At 46.6% G+C, this 17,015-nt stretch overlaps 1 protein-coding gene across 1 annotated transcript in view; it reads right to left on the reverse strand.

Moving 5' to 3' along the window:
- Window positions 1-6,140: 6,140 nt before the first annotated feature.
- The window catches only part of ACSS1 (acyl-CoA synthetase short-chain family member 1), a 30,461-nt gene continuing 19,586 nt past the window's right edge, over window positions 6,141-17,015 (reverse strand). Inside the window, exons 9-14 of the mRNA XM_010079492.1 lie at window positions 14,706-14,818; window positions 13,701-13,827; window positions 11,928-12,055; window positions 8,905-8,968; window positions 8,209-8,327; window positions 6,141-6,467 (exon numbers count right to left, since the gene is read on the reverse strand). Coding sequence (XP_010077794.1) covers window positions 6,294-6,467; window positions 8,209-8,327; window positions 8,905-8,968; window positions 11,928-12,055; window positions 13,701-13,827; window positions 14,706-14,818 — 725 coding nt within the window. The 3' untranslated portion in view covers window positions 6,141-6,293. The remainder of the gene's footprint in view (window positions 6,468-8,208; window positions 8,328-8,904; window positions 8,969-11,927; window positions 12,056-13,700; window positions 13,828-14,705; window positions 14,819-17,015) is intronic.

The raw sequence follows: 17,015 nt of genomic DNA on the forward strand, positions 1-17,015 counted from the left end.
CGGAGGGGTGTGAGGGGGCGGAGCGCCCATGGGATGACTTAACCGAGTTGTGAGGGGTGCCACCCGCGCCCCCCGCCTTTGTCAGCCCTTGGGCTCCCAGAACATCACCGCCTTTGCTCCTCTCTCAGTCTCCTGTGTAGCACAACGTGCTGGGATATTTCTTCTGGCTTCTTTGCCTTCCCCAGAAGCAGTGGGGTTACAGGCAGGCCGCTGGGGGCTGGCACCAAGAAAAACAGCGTTAGGAGCAACTCAACAGGCTGTGACAGGGGTTCCTCCCCTGCTGCGTGCTGCCCAGGAATGGGAAAGTCTACTTGGCATCAAGCCTAGTGACAAAACCTGTGGGTTCTCCACAGAGAGGGGCTGTGGCCAGCACAGGGGCTATGGAGGAGACCCTTTGTTTGGGTTCAATGCAGGCAATAGGCTGAGCATCTATCTGCAAGGGAGTTTAGCAGCACTGCTCCCTAAACGCGCCGGCTTTCCTGAGCAACCATCTCACCCCGTGACCTTGTGAGCAGCATTCTGCAACCTCTCCTCCCCGGAGACTGCTGGTGTTCCTGGGAGTGCCAAGGCACAGAGAAGCAAAGTGGCATTCCCAAGGTCCAATAGGTAGAAAAATAAATTTGAGTCTTCTGTGTCGCAGGTGCAGGATGATCACTAAAAAAACACTGGGTTTCCACTCACCCAGCTTCAACTGACTGAAAAGCCAAAGTAAGCTTTGTCACTGCAGTCATGGGGAGTCCAGGCAGCTACACACCAGCTACAGGGGAACAGAAACAAGAGTGAAAAAGCTGCAGCAGATGATGATTCATTACCAGTGGTTTTAGGCTGGTAATTTTGCACAGCCGTGACCATTTCCACCCAGAAAGGTAGTTAAATCCCCAAATCCTTCTATCCAGGACACAGCAGGGCTAGGCTCATCGTCATGAAAAACATGCTACACCTCTGGACTCAGCCAGAAGACAATGCCCTGTCCAAAATTGTATTTTTTCAAGCTGAAAAGATAAAAAAAATAATCTGTTCCTGCTTAAAAACAGAAACTTGTTGCTGAAATCCGTTTCTGTGGCTTTAACTGGCCACAGAGACAGCCCCTGAACATAATTGTGTTAGGCTGGAAAACAGAGTCTCCATTTTCCCAATAAATTCTCAAAATCAGGGCAGCTGCAGCAGCAAAACACAAAGTGAGGAGATGGGCACTGCCTTTCTATCTTTCCATGACTTGTCAGAGACACTTGCCAGAGGGCTGCAAGAGCTAAGAGTAGTACTGGAAGCTCTCCAGAAGCAGAGGTGGAGGTAACAGGAGAAGTGGCTAATGAGGATGTTCAATGTCCATCCCTGCATTACAACTACAGTGTTAGCCGTGCGGTACGCAAAGGGTGAAACACAATCTCCCTCACTTCTTAATGGACAAGGCACCTTGCAGAGTATGCGTTCCTGGCACTTACAAATGAACCCTGGCACCTCGAAACAAATTTATTCTCTCATCCGCTTGGCTTTGAGACGTTCTCCACGCAGATCCCATTTTCACTCCGTTTCTACTTGTGCACAAGGCAAGGAGATTAGTAGCTGAACCATCCATATCAACCAATAGTAATTAATTGTTTCCACTAATTGTTCTCTGTATCACATAGGAAAATGAGTGTAGAACACTGGGACCTCAGGATTTACATGGGACATGCAGCTTAGCAACATGCAAATGCCAGTTCTTCAACTTTTGGTGTTGGTTTGCAGCGGGTTTTCTGGCAGTAACTCATTTCCTGTGAGCTACTGTTTATAAAGAAAAGCAGCAAAGCAAAACAGCAATTTGGACCACAAGATTACCCATCCTGATCGTGAGCTCCTCTGCCTTTCTTTGGTCTGTGCTGGCAGATTAAAATAATCAGGACAGGCAGATGCCAAGTCCAAAGAAGTAAAAAATTCCCAGACCCTTTAGGGCATGGAGGGCTGGACGCCTGTGATGCAAAGCCATACCATCACACAGAGAAAGGTTATTTCCCTTAATGAAAATATGAATACAGAGATCATTGAAGAAACTGTTTTTGGTCAAGGACAATAAATGTGTTTAAAGCACGATTACAACAAAACAAGATTAAATTAAAGGCTTAACATTAGACTGTACAACATACACTTCATCTCTAGAAGAAGGGACTTTCCCTTTCTAAAATCAGGAAAATCACGGTCTGTGTGTCCAGTGGGGGAAAGGCACAATGACTGGATCTCACTGGCAAAGCAAATGGGAAAAAAAGCACGTACACTCACCCTTTGCAACAAACTGTAACAGGCAAAATTGACTCTGGATCTCTTTTGATGAAGCTATAAAGGCAACCTGGCAAATAACCCACACATTACTCATGGAAACACAAAGGTTTAGAAGAATGCAACAGTTCTGCTTTTCTAAACAAAGCAATTACCCTCAAGTTCATCCCACAATCCCACTGTAAAGTATTCCAGGCAGCAAAACCTCCTTCACCGACTAGTGAACATCAGCTCCTAGGATTGCAGGCCCAGAGTCTTTCACAAGCAACCTCCTTCCTAGCACCTCAAGAACTGAGGGCATCAGCGCCAGTTCTGCAGGCTGAACCTCTCCCTGAACAAGCCTGGTGGGGGCTGAGACAGCTGCACGCAAAGCAGAGAGCACCATCACTATTCATTCAGCTTGTGATGTCCAGGGAATAAAGGAAATGCAAAGCTTGACTTGGGCTTGCACTGAAGACGCAACTGCTGCAGTTAGCAGAGAATATGGGAAAAAAGAAGAAAGGGGGACTTCTCTGGCTCAAAAATTTCATCTGTTTGGCAAAGCTTTCTATGAGTAGCACAGTATTCTTCTTTTTGTAAGAAGTACCAGTTCCAAGCCCTGCCTAGCTCTGTTTCTACCAGCTTCAGGGTGCTATTACATAAACTGAGCATGCGGTGTTAGCTCCAAAAGGTGATGCCGGCATACTTGCAGAAGGGTACTTTTCCCAGGAGAGGTGGGAGCTGAGATGTGGTGCTTAGGGACATGGTTTAGTGAGTTAGGTGGTGTTGGGTTGACGGTTGGACTTGATGATCCTTGAGGTCTTTTCCAACCTTAATGATTCAATGATTCTCTGATTCTGAGGCTGCCCACCAGGAGCTGTGTCCGCTGCAGAACACCATGCGGGCAGCACAACAGCACCCACTCTCTTTGAATACCCTGAGGGGGCCTCTGAACAGACGGACACCCCAAGGAGCATGGCTCAGCTGTGGAAACACGCAAGGGAGAAAGAGAGCGGCCATCATGGTACTGGATTGCATGTGGCACTCTAATCTTGCATGTGCTGGTGATGTGATTTTAGCAAAGGTGCTTGTAAGGCTTCTGAAGTTCACAGTACAAGGCTTGTTTGTAACTGCAGTCTGTCCACATCATAGCTGGCATGGCTGCGAATTTACTGGGGTTCTGCATCTACCTGGTCAGTCTGTAACCTCCCTGGCAGCCGTGGTCCCTAAGGCCATGCAAGTTGAGACAACAGGGATGCGGGTGTGGGAGCACGCCTATCTCCCATTTTCCCTGAGCAGAGGAAAACGTCTGACGAACATCTTAATGCACCCAAGCACATTACTCCTCACATAGCTAGCCTTTGCGAGACGGTTCAGATGAATTAGACCATGTGTCTGTGACCACTGGGTCACACCTTAGCATGGAAATTTCAGGTCAAGAGGGCAAGGAAATTCTATATTCATAATACAGGAAAAGCTTTCTTGACTAAAAGGAAAGCGTGTAATCGTGTTCAAGAGTCATTTTTCATTCTCCATGCTCTTATTTCAAACTGCGCGGAGACAACTTTTTCTATCAAAAGCATTAACTCCTGCCTGCTTCCCACCTGAAAATCACTTAAGGAAGTGTTTCTTTTGCAATGCCAATAGAGGATATATGTAGCGGCTGTCTCCCAAAATATTAACATCCTGTCAACTCTATCAATCAAACACTCTCATCTTCAACTTCCCACAAAGTCCAGAGAGTATCTACTTACCTTAAGCAAAACAGGGCTGAATGCAGAAGGATGGGAATTTTAAGGAAGCATGATATTCCCTACTGTATTACCCAGTCCCTAGAGACATTTAAAATAAATTTAAAAACAAAAAGCAGCAAACGCAGTTAGTGTACTCAGAGAAACTCTGGTATCTAAGACAACACACCTGTCTTGGAGAATACTGCAGCCTGCTTCCTTCCCCATTTGGTATCAGAATCCCAGCTGATCAATCGACTCACCACTCCTACGGGATCACCTAACTGTTTCCCTCCTGCCTTCCCTGCCTCCAGTTGGTGCACGGATTGTCTTTCCAGTACACAGTCCCACTGGAAAAGGCAGTGCTGCTCCAGTTAAATTCACCAATAAGTAACCGCTGTAAAACTGTGTCAAAAAATTGGTGATTCTGCCAATTACTCAGGGGTTTGGTGGGCTAAAACACACAGCTCCATGAAACTAAGCAGACTGCCATCTGAGAAAGACAGAGGCAGGACTGGAGGGTTTAACGGAGTGACCCTAGCAGCAGCACTGGAACGGTGGTCAGCAGTCCCTTGGCTTAGGCAGGTTAAGATGGAGCAGCTCTGCCAGAGCCCTTGCACACTCCCTGGATCAGCGCTGTGCACACTACACTGGCGTACACCTTGAGCTTTTGCACCCAGCGAGAGGGGAGGGGTCCTCTACCATGCCTGCCTGGCATGTTCTGTCGCCCCTCCAACCACTCTGAACCCCTAAGCCAGCTTAAACCAAATTTAGCAGTGGCAGAAACTCTCAAAGGCGTTTAGCACCTACAGGCTTTTCCATGACCTTTGGTGGCATAGTAGGGGTGGGAGACCTACTAGCAAATTCTTCTGAACAGCCCAAACGTAAGGAGTGCTTCAACCAAAATCATAAAACGAGCCCAGAAATAAAACACTGAATATATTTGTGTCAATTTTGAAAGCATATGAAAGACAAAGGCTATTGTTCCCTGCTATTCTGAGGTTGTTGGTCTGGAATGCTATATCAGTGCTTTCCAGAAGGCATTGAAGAGGCACCTCCTTTGTCTTTGTGGATTGCGCAATTTGCAGGTACCCACCTGGCATTTAACTCTTTGGAAGACCATGTGGAAGAGGCAGACATGGTAGGGCCCAACTTGAAACAATAAGCATTAAGTCATAACTTCTGACAGGAGAACCAACCTACCTTCAAAGTGTGTGCCTGTCTTTGTTGGAGTAAACAAGAATACAGGCCATTTGGGAGTCAGCTAAAATAACCGTTCCTTGGTCAGAAATCACACAGCCCAGCAAGTCACAATGAACCCCCCCAGCACATCTCTCAGCTTCAAATATCTCTTGAGCACTTCGTGGTTTTGTTTCCCAATGCTTCTCTGACAGACAGCAAACAAACATCATCCCTTTTCATAGTGACTTCAAGAAACACAGGCACCTACACAAATCACCAACTAGCAACAAAGATCTACCAGTTGTAGATCACCACTCCTCATATACAGAAGTGTATATGATCCAGTTGTCATCACCAGTGAGGAAGAGGACAGTTAATTTAAAAACCCAGCTAGTGATCTCAGTTTCTCAAGGCAGAACACATGGGACCAAACCCATCCTATGCAACTGGCAATGCATTGAGGACACGTAGGAAGCCCAGCAGTAGGTTTTGTGGCTCATTTTTGTGGCTGGAAGTGCTACTGCTGGGTAGCCTAGGTGGGACACAAAGGGAAAAAGTGATAGTAACAAATCCTTATGAGGAAAGCCAAAGGAGGTAATAGAACAACTGGGTAAACACAAAAAAGAACTATTGGATTAGCCATGTCCTTCTCATTTCCATAGTGACACATGTGAAACATCTACTAGAATGCCCAGTATGGCTGAAAAGGCACCACAGTTGCAGTGAAGTGCAGCTACTCGCACTTGGATACCCAAGCTGAAGGAATAATTGAAGAAGTGTATTCCAGGGCTTCTTTTAAAACAGAAAAAATATTTTATAAAAACATTTCCCTGAACAGTAACAATAAAATGAGATACATTTACATCTGCATCTTGCTTTAGCTAGCGTTAAATTTCATCATAGCCAATGGAAACCATCAACGGCTGCTCTACAACCAGCCCTAAAAGCAACGAAAGGGAACTCATTGACTGTGCAGAACTGTAGATTGCTCCTAGCTCTGTGCATCTCAAAATATGTTGTGGAGCAGAAAATCTTGATCCCCAGAAGGGAACGTAGTTTATAAAAAAACTCCAAGAGAGAACTATGTTGTTTGCCTGGTTATGTGAGACCCTCCGCATTTCCAGAGGAGAGAGATTCCAGCGCTGCCTGTTACAAGGAACTCTTTTCCTTGTATTTCTGGTAAGCATCCAGTATCTCCTTGACAACACTTGGATCATCAAGTGTGGTGACATCTCCCATGTTGCTTGATTGATCAGTGACTACTTTCCTCAGCAGCCTTCTCATGATCTTCCCAGATCGGGTTTTAGGAAGACGTTTTACCACCTGCAGAGAAGGGAAAGATGGACCTATACTAGAACCTGGGTCCTGCTGGAAACCACAAAGAAATTTGGCTGAAGTGTGGAAAGCCTGACACACTATCTCATGGCCACAGCTCCTTTGAGGCTCCCGAGAAATAACAGACCATTGAGCGCACTAGTTTCTGTCCAAGCAAAGGAAAGTCACTAGCATCAAAACCTTGTGCTATGAATTTAATTCTTATTTAAGACCTTGATCCTCATTTACTCATTGCTGTGATTCTCCAAGCTGGGTGCTGCAAGATACACAGCTCTTTGGAGAATCAGGTCCTGAATATGCTGGTAACTATTGAACTAGAAAGTTAGTTAACTTGAAAACTTGGGCACCGATGATGACAGATCTCAACGCATTACCAGGACAGACATTCACATTCCCCTTTGCAGAGCAAGAATATAAAGCACACAATACTGCACATCATCCTACTCAAGGGTGACTCCTGTCTACTGATGTTTCTCTCTGCCTGATTATGTATGTCAGCCTACACACCTTCCTTCATAACCAGAAGAATGTTAAATGTCTTGCCTATGCTTCCTGCAAAGGACTTAGCAGCAGATTCAAAGGCTTCAGCATAAACTTGAGCCTGGTAGAGGGTTCTCAGGCACGCTAGCAGGTCTCACATTTTGCTGCATGATCAGGCCAGTAGGCTACAAAACTCCAAAGCATTAACTAACACACAAGGAAAGAGATGCAGGACTTCTCTGCAGGACTGCCTCCAAACACAGGGAAACAGAGGTGTTCTCTTGCAAACTTGCAAGTTCTGGAAGCTGCTCCAATCCACCAAGGGTGTCCTGGGCTGTTCCAAGAATGAGCCACCCTTGGCTGCTCCTGTTGTATTTTGTAACCTGTGTCTTGGTTGTCCGCCTTCCAAGCACGGGGCTAAAGCAGGACCCCCCGGAGGGTCACTGCCTCCAAGCAGAGAGTGGGACGGATGCAGGCAGGCCTTGGGGGGTGGCTAAGGTGCAGCTTTGTGCACTCTCTCCAAACACACAAAGGGAGCTGCTGAAAGGTGAGGAGGCTTGAAATAGAGCCTGGAGTTCACCAGTGCTCCCCGGGTCAGTCTGAACAGCTGTCAGAGTTACGCAACAGAAACAGACAGTACTTTGGGATCTGGGATCAATGCTAGTTATCAACACAAAATAGCCGGGCAGTGGAAAGTGTCACCCTGCCGCTCATTGACAGTGAAGGCTGTAGCATTTCTGTAGAGTTTAGTGATGGTTTATCTCATCCATTGCACAGGCCCACAGAGAGCAGTGCTACATTGCTTCAGCAAGGGGTTAGCTGAAGGCAAGAGCTGTACAGAGCAGTGATGCTGCTGCGTGGCAAACAGTGCATCTTGAGGCACAGGGTGGGCCCAGGGTTCCCCTCTGACAGAGCTCTTTGCCAACACTCCGTCCATCCCATCTAAAGGGTTGTTCAGCTCTTGGCCCAAATGTAACAGCCCCACCAAGAAGCTGCAATGCAGGCTGGAATATCCCAGCCAACCTCTGGGTCACTGGTGATCCTCAGGCATGGAGAAGGACCACATGCAGACAACTGCACCTGTCCTCCCCTACCTAGGGATCCCTCCAGCGAGCTCTGTTTTCCTGCTGCTTTGTCCTGCCAGAAAGGGACAACAGGAGTACTGCCAGCAGGAAGGTGAGGCTCACTCACGAGGCTTGCTCAATGCAGCCACTCCTGCTCCTGGTCCCAGTTACAGTCTCCCACTTACCAGAATGTGGTCAGGCACCGCATATTTTGCTATCTTGGAAGCCACTATTGTTTTGAGCTCTTCTTTGACACGGTCTATGTGAGCTGTCTGCTCCTTTAGCACTATGAAAGCAAAGGCACCTGGAAGACAAATGAGCAGAACTCAAATATCTCAATTAGACCCTGGCTGGCAAGACCAGGGATGCTCATTCAAATGCCAAGGCAGGGTTCAAATCATTCCTATTTGCAATATAGGGACTGCCAACGAACACATAGATCCTATTCACTAAAGGGAGTCAGACTCCAGCCCTCAAATGATGGCCCAGCCTTGTCTTGGCATCTATGGACCAGACAGATCCCAGTGACAATGACAACCCAACATAAATTACCAAAGTGTCATTGGGATCAAAAGCTGGCCAACACAAATCAGCTCTTCCCGTTCTGTTCAAAGGACATCTCTGAGCACAATCCTTTTAAAGGAAACTCTACCGCATATATGAACACTATGTGTGAAAACAGTTTAGGGAGTGATACCTACACCCAGCTTAGAAACATGCCATCATTTTCATGGCTGTCTTTGCCTCTTGGGGTTGCAATGACAGTCAACCCAAGGACAACTGCCCTCCCATTCCTTAGGCACCTCCTAAGACACAGCCCAGGTTAGAAATGAAGGAAAGCGTACGTAGGTGTCATGTCAGGACACTGCTTTTTGCCATACCTTCTCCTTTGATCTTGTGCGGATACCCAATCACCGCTGTCTCAGGAACCTCAGGGTGATCAGCCTTCACAAAAAGTGAAACAAAAATACATGGAGCATAACAACTGCTTCAAGCCCTGCAGAGTTTGCACCAGTTGCTCTAGGAACAAAACACCTTGCCGTATCTCACCCTCCCCTTGGCAGACCCTGCTGAAAGCACGACAGGAAAGCTGGATGCCACCTTCCTACTGCATGGTCAGCTGGTGGCCACAGCCATGGCCACGTGTCTGGGAGCAGCATTCGCTCACTGGATCAGCCCTGCTTCTAAACACACAGATAAGTACTCTAACGCACACTGCTAAGCCCACTGCACACCAAGCTGAATTTGCACCAGCTGGAAACCTTCTTCTTTCTTCATCTGTGCTCTTATGTGTGCATGGCTATGGTCCCAAGTGGCGACTGGCCATGGCCAAATCACAAGGAAAACCAGTCCTGCATTGCTCCGTGCCACAGGGAACTGTTGCCAGCAGAGCAAAAGGGATGCTGCCAACATCACAGTCCACATTTGACTGGTGTTGGTAAGTGCCCAAAGCATAGCAGAAGGCAGAAAGAATCGGGCTTCTTCATCTTCCCAGAAGGGGGGAAGGGTTGTTTCGCCAAATCCATATTTTTATTACTATGCTACACAACAGTGATTTATTCTGTCATACTTCAGAGCTTAATGTAACATTCTTCTGCAGTAAGAAGACAATTTGGGTGTAGAGACCAGAATAAATCACATATCTGAATTCCACAGCAAAGACTGTTTAAATTAGATTAATAGATGAAAGAAAACATCACAGAGAAACCTAAGCATATAAATATATTTGCATATACACATACACACACATACATTAAGAGTGGGAGAGAATCCCATATCCACAATCAGAAACCCACACAGACAAAAAAAAAAAAAAAAATTACTCACAGAGGAGTAAGTAGGTATACCCTGCAAACACAGCTCAGGTTTATCAGATGTCAACATTTAAGTGCCATTTGCAGGCAAGGCACACAATATAGAAATAAATATTCAGGTCAAGCTTTGAAGATAAATGCTCTGAGGACTTTTTGTTTTCAGTTCCCTTAGCTAATATTATTTTCTCTCAAAATGACAGGCTAGCTTTGCAGCTGATATGAATAAAGGTTGCTTCACATTTAACCCTGCTGAATTCTCAGGCATACTCAGCTAGCTCAGATCAAAGAATCAGAGAACCATTAAGATTGGAAAAGACCTCAAGGATCATCAAGTCCAACCATCAACCCAACACCACCCAACCCACTAACCCATGTCCCGAAGCACCACATCTACACATTCCTTGAACACCTTGTTGGTTCCTTTGAGCTGGGGGCGACGACCTTGTTAAGCAAAAGTTTGTCCTTGGTTAGTGAGGGGAGTAAAGCCTTTGGTGTGTTCATCACTGCTTCTTATCTGCAAGGAATAGGATTATTGCCTTTTTATAACCAAGATGTTTGAGACATCCCAAGGCCTTCCCTTCTCAGGGCCTTTGACAGGCAGTGAGTCCTTTACAGTCAGTTGTTTGTAGAGCTGGGGTGGTGTTGTCACAGTTAGGGCAGGTCTGATTTCTGGAGTTGGGGGTTTGGCAGGGAGGTGGTTCTAGATCATGCTCTAGATCGCTTTATGGTTCTAGATTGCACTTCTAGCTGTTTTATGGTTCTATATCATGTTCTAGCTCACATGCTGGTTCTAGATTGCAATCTAGATAGCCTTGCGGTTCTGGATCACATTCTAGTTCACTTATGGTTCTAGATCGTGTTCTAACTCGCTGGTTCTAGATCACGCTCTAGATAGCTTTATGGTTCTAGAACACGTTCTAGCTTACTTGTGGGTCTAGATCATGTTCTGACTCACTTGTTGGTTCTAGATCGTGTTCTAGATAGCCTTACTGTTCTAGATTGTGTTCTAGCTCACTTATGGGTCTAGATAATGTTCCACCTCACATTCTAGATCACTTGATGGTTCTAGCTCACTTGTTGCTTCTGTGAAGACACATCTTACACATTTAAGATTTCTGCAGGCTTCCCCCCCCCCCCTTCCTGCCTGTCTTGACAGATACATTTCAAATCCTTCCCCTTCACTGAAAGCAAATGACTCCTAATTTCAGCAGCTGGAAGAGCACAGCGTGATTGACCTCATGTTACACATTTACGTTGTGTTTGTGCAGTGGCATTGGAAATATTAGCTATTTGTGAAAAAGCAAAGCCCATTCCCATGAGAACAGGTCTTTGCTGATATGTTCATATCTGGCTGAAAATCCAGAGTGGCCAAAATTGGAAACCAGAACTAATTTTTTTTCCTGAATTTCAAAGCGGATAGGAGCATTAAAAATCCTGTCCAGAACCCAAATACTACTTCCTATGCATGTGAACAGCAGACCTGCTTAATGGGACTTTCTTGGATCCAAAAGGGCAGAAATCTCATGGAATTTTTGACCATTTGGGGTTAAATTTATTATGGTAGTTGGGAATCTCATACTGCTGGCTTTCAGACTTTGTCCTTGGGCTCCTCCTAATTGAAACCTGCACTAAACTCATCTTTCATCTGATCTAAGCAAGGGGCTGAACCATTCTCCATTAAAAGAAGTGGTGCTTTACTGAAAGGAACTGAAAAGGAACAGATGAGCAAGAACCACAGATTTGGGAAGGAGAGATTAGGTGTCAGCAGAGCGGAAGGAACAAACAGCAGAGACAATCCCTTATGGAGACTCTGCCAGCATCCAAAATTACAACTGCAACAGTGCAACGTCACTGAGAGGGGACTGCCCATAGCATGACTCTTCTCTCCCTTGCCCATTTGTTGTCTCCTTCATAAAGCGGTGTTTCCTTCTGCACATTTGCTATTCACTATGCATTGAGCTGTGTCTCAATGGAAGGGGTCTGAAGGCAACAGACCACGTGCTTGTTTAAATTCATAAAGCTTTTTTGGAAGGGCCACCCTGCCCCACAGATATGCCCTGTCAAGGGACCTCTACCTGCCTGAAACTTACCATTGCATCTTCTATCTCAGCCGTCCCGAGCCTGTGGCCGCTGATGTTAATGACATCATCCATGCGCCCTGTCATCTGGTAATAGCCTTTTTTGGTCCTGTAAGCGCCATCCCCCGTGAAGTAGTAACCTACAGCAAAGACACGGGGGTGGTCAGCAGCAGGATGTGTGCCAGCCTGTGGCTCTCTGGGCTCCGATGCAGAACAGACTCTGCTCCAGGATGGCAAGTAGGGTAGGGTGGGTCAGGCAGCTCGCGGAGAGTCTCGAGCTTACACCTGCGTGACCTGCCAGACACCATTTCCCACTTCCCTCTGCCATCCCCCAGCCTTTGTGTCCTCTGCCTGGGCTGTGCTGGCTCCTAGTAAGCACCTGAGCAGCAGCACGACAGTGGAGCTCCGATCTCTGCTGAGATGGGAACAATCCCTGTAGGCCATCAGCAGCAACCAGTGGCTGAGGTCCCTGTAGTAAAACCAAGTCCAGCAACACAACACAGCAATGCTTTGTTGGATTTACAAAACCAAGGGGGGCTCCTCTCTCATCTCCCGAGGCTTTGCATGCCTGCTGCTGCACAGCAACTGTGTGCTCAGCCCCAGTGCATCAGGTGTCATGCCTTAGGCTGTTGCTCAAACTCAGGGCTGCTGCTCGCTGCACCTCAGCACTCACGGAAAACTGCAACTGTTCAGCTGAGAGGCAGCAGTGCTATTACATTTTGTACGTAGGAACGCTGCCAATATTTTAACTGCTTACACTGGGAGGGATGAAAAGCCATTCTCCCTCTTGGCTAACAAAGGTTCAGATCCCAGATAACACTCCCTCTCCAGCATATGAGCATGGCAGAAACACTGCTATCAGATTAGCTAAAAAAACCAAAAAACAACAAAAAAACCTCACACGATAAGCACGGTGTTTGGGGGGTCTAAAACATTTGACAGAAACTGAACAAGACCCAGTGGTTCCAGGAAACTCCAGTGTCACTGAGGACACATCTGGTGACACAGATTGTGGTGGCTCTTCATCAAAGCCACGTCTGCATCTGAATGGTTCCTGTGGCACTTCTGAGCAGCAGCAGGCAGCTAGTGCTGTGCAATCTGAATGTGGTTCTTGCCAGGACCCATTATTGGCCAATTCGTGGACTTTCAGTCATGCCTCCTGCCCTTCTAAATCAATTATAACAACTGTCAACAGAACAGAAACAGGATTTCAGATGTGTACATGTAGTCAGCAATAAGGGACTATGGGCTCATTCAATTTCTTCTACCCGTTTCCCATTCTTATTTTCCAGCCCATTTTGTACTATTTGCAGGATTGTCCCTCTAATTCTTGTCTACCTTGTAGCTTTCTAATCCCTTTCAGTTGGTCACCTGAGTGAAGACAGTGGTCTTGTCCAATCTCCTCCAATAAAATATTTCCCTGCCACTTCTAATGACTTACCAGATGCAACTTGACCATATTTTAAAAAGGAAGGATGGAACACAGCCTGTGACAGCAGGGGTGAAATTCAGTGATGCAGGGGGTACTTTCCCATCCACATGGCCCCAAAGAAAAGGTATTTGGACTTTAAATTAGGGCATTAATATTTTCTAAAAAATACATTTCCTTTTGACAGCTAGAAAGGTCAACACCATCTAAGACCATCGGTGCATGCTTGCAACATCTGACACACAACCCCAACTGACCCGGATCTGGCTGGTACAGAAATATCCCAAAGTGCTGCTGAAAATACTCAGAGTGCTTATACTGCAGCACAAACTGCCTGCCCTTGGCACTTTCCTTACCTGGGTAGGCTTTGAAATAGGCATCAACAAATCGCTGGTGATCTCCGTAGATTGTTCTTGCCATCCCAGGCCACGGCTGGGCAATGCAGAGAGCACCGGACACATCATTGCCCTCTATAACCTTTCCCTGCAGGTTCAAGCACAGGAAGGATGATCAGGTGAACATAACAGGAATAGTAAGGGCTTCTGTGTCATTGAACTGGCAAGAGTCACCCTGCTGCTCACTGCAGTCTGCCGGTGGAGGGCTACAGGTGGCAAAAATGAATTCGCTCATGGGGCTGCTACGCACTGCCTGTATGGTGCCTTCCTCACCCCTCGAGGCCAGCAGCACAGCAGATGAGAGTAAAAGAAAAGCGAGTTCTGTGATTTTCTGGAGGGCCATGCCAGCAAAGATGACAGCAAAGGTGTGGCGAGCAGCCAGAGCATGCCTGGACGCCTGCCTTCCACTGTCACTCGTGTTAACTGCCACGTTCCCCTACCGACCTGTCTATGAAGATTACACGCTGTACTGTTTAACAGAGCACCGGGGTGCAGATGGGGATTGCTCTGCACAGCTGCACAGACCAGCACCAGTTCTCTCACGGACACACACAGCTGCAGAGCCTCATGCCTTGCATCTCCCTCGGACAACTCCACCAGTCCCATTGGCTGCTCCAGTCTCACCAGATCACTGGATGCCGGATGCACCACTCCAACTGTGCAGCTCCCTGGCTCCCAGGAGGTGTGTGACTCCTCATAAATGAGGCAGCAGGTCTTAACCACCATAAAAGTGGTACTGAAAACACAAACACTCCTCTAAAGCTTTGCAGACAGCTTGCAATACCCAGCTGGCAATCTGTACAGACATTTGAGAGATGCTCAATATATAAATTGCTCATTTATTCTACCATTTTAATGGAGGAATAAACGTCCTTCCGGATCCTGCTCCTCTGCCACCAGCAAGGCAATTAAGGCAGAAACACACACCAGCTTCTCTTTCAGGCACCCAGCACAGCCTCAACTCACATTCTCGTCCATCAGCACAGGCACAATCCCAAAGAAAGGTCTCATAGCCATGGCCGGAACGATCTCAGCTTTCTCCTCTGAAGGCCGTGGGGCAATGCAGATGCCACCAGTTTCTGGAAGAATAATGAGAAACAAAACATGTGGGGTCCATCCAACGCTGAATGAAAGCAAACACCAGCTTTTCCTATGTAAAGAAGAGAACAACAAAGCCACCTTGCAAGAAAAAAACACTGGGAAGGAATTGTGCAACACCAGGTAACACAGCCATCTGAAAGCAGCACAGACCTGACAAGCCAGGATGACACCACCAAGGCCTGGCCTGTCTACAGGTCATGTTACAATACTCACCAGCCCCGTTTCCTACCTCAGGAGTGATTTTACAGAAGTATAAGCACGTCAGGGGATTTATCTCCCAGTGCTGTTCTTACAGCTCAGATCAGCACAAAAAGCACTCCAGGAGTCTGAATTACTGTTATTACAGAGTATAAGATTAACCCACCCCTTACAGGCAGGTCGAGCTTATCTTCTCTTCAAAACTGAACCTTTTAATCATCTTTTTTTCATTCCCGCTGGCATGAACATTAAACCAGATTCCAACCTTGATCAGATCTTTTCTAGTCTAAAACAAATTCAGAAACACAAGAGAGAAACAAAACCAAAGGAGCGTTAGGCTTTGGAAAATACAGCTCTATAAATAAAGGTATGTTCTGCTACTTTGCGAGTGCATTCCTCTACTGGCTTTGCTGAGGTTGTGAAAACTGAAACCAGGGGTTGGAAAGGCTGAATTTGACCCTGAATTTGCATCCAGCTGCCCCGGCACGACTAGGAGGAAGGGTCTCCTTGACAAACCCTAAGCTTCAGAGCTGCAGAAAAATAGTTTCACCTGTGGCTTACACATAAAATTATTTCACATTTCATTGATGGGCATGCATCCACTTCACATGTTTCTGTTTATCTTGAAAGGGTCATCTTGATTTTCTTCAGAAAAAAGACAAAAGAACCCCAGGCAGCTGCTGTTCTCTTGTTTGCACAGACAAAATCTGCCCTGGAGCAGGGAACCTGATGGAACTGATGGTTGCTCTCCCTAAGCCAGTACTCATTCTGAACAAAGCGCTGCAAGCTATGTTTTAACATGGGTTTTGCCACATCTGACACATCCTGCAGCCAGCTGCACATAAGGCAGTAAAGTCACTTTCCAGAGGCAGCTGCATGGTGGCAGGGGTGCTTTAAACATTATTTGCATGGTAAAAACCTGTTTAAAACTGCTTTAAAAGTACCAATTTTAGCCACTGACAGATGACAGCTAGCAAGGCTTCTAGGCTCTAACCTGCCCTTATGAATTCTGCCTCTTTGGAGGCAGAGCTGGCAGAAGAAGAGCCAGGCTTCCACGATAGCTGTGCCCGTGCTGTCGCTGTGGTGCAAACCCACCCAGACGTGAAGCAAAGACAGCACAGCCTGAGCAGGGACGGTGATGCATTGAAACAGGCTCCCCCCGCCGCACGCCAACCACCTCTGGCAGCAGCACGGAGAACGTACGTCTGCCACCATCGTCTTCACAACCACAGAGAGACTGGACTGATCGCTTCAGGGCGAATCCATCTCGGACACACCACCCCAGTCTGATCACGGTAAGATGATGCCAACAGCAAAAGCTGCCAGGGCCTATTCAGAGATATATTTCAAAACCAGCTTTTGCTCACAGCTCCATACAACAGCTATACTTTTTCTATAAAACAAGCGACAAACTAGCTGGTGTCTCTTCTGCACCGTGAAGAACTACAGCCAAAACTCAAGCACAGCTTTGATTCTATTGCTGTCAATCACAACACAGCAGTACCTGATATTTTAACAGTAAGAGCCGTAGGAAGTTTCCATCTCTCTCATCTACACATACCACACCACTTAAATTGCTTCTCATAATTGCTGTCTCACTCATCTGCTCATCCAAAGACTTGCAAGTGGATTCTTAAATCACCATTTGCTGATCTTTACACCTGCCAGGCTTGATGAGCTGACAACACGTTGCTGCTTCGAAGAGCAACATGCTGTAGAGGACACTGCACACGCTGCATACAACTCCCAGGCTACACCGAAATGTCTGTGAGAGGTGACAACAGCAGGACCACAGCCAGCATCCATCAAACTGTTTCTATCATCTCTTTCCACGCTCCCTTCACATTCAAATGGCGTATATGTTTCCAGGATTCATTTGGCTTCCTCTTTATTGGAAGCATCAACTGTGGAGAAAGATTGATTCTACTTTCTAACAAAATCAATTTCACGAATATTTATCGTTATATTATGCTTCCA

Source organism: Pterocles gutturalis, unplaced genomic scaffold (assembly GCF_000699245.1).
Source record: "Pterocles gutturalis isolate BGI_N339 unplaced genomic scaffold, ASM69924v1 scaffold8049, whole genome shotgun sequence".
Lineage (NCBI taxonomy): Eukaryota > Metazoa > Chordata > Aves > Pterocliformes > Pteroclidae > Pterocles > Pterocles gutturalis.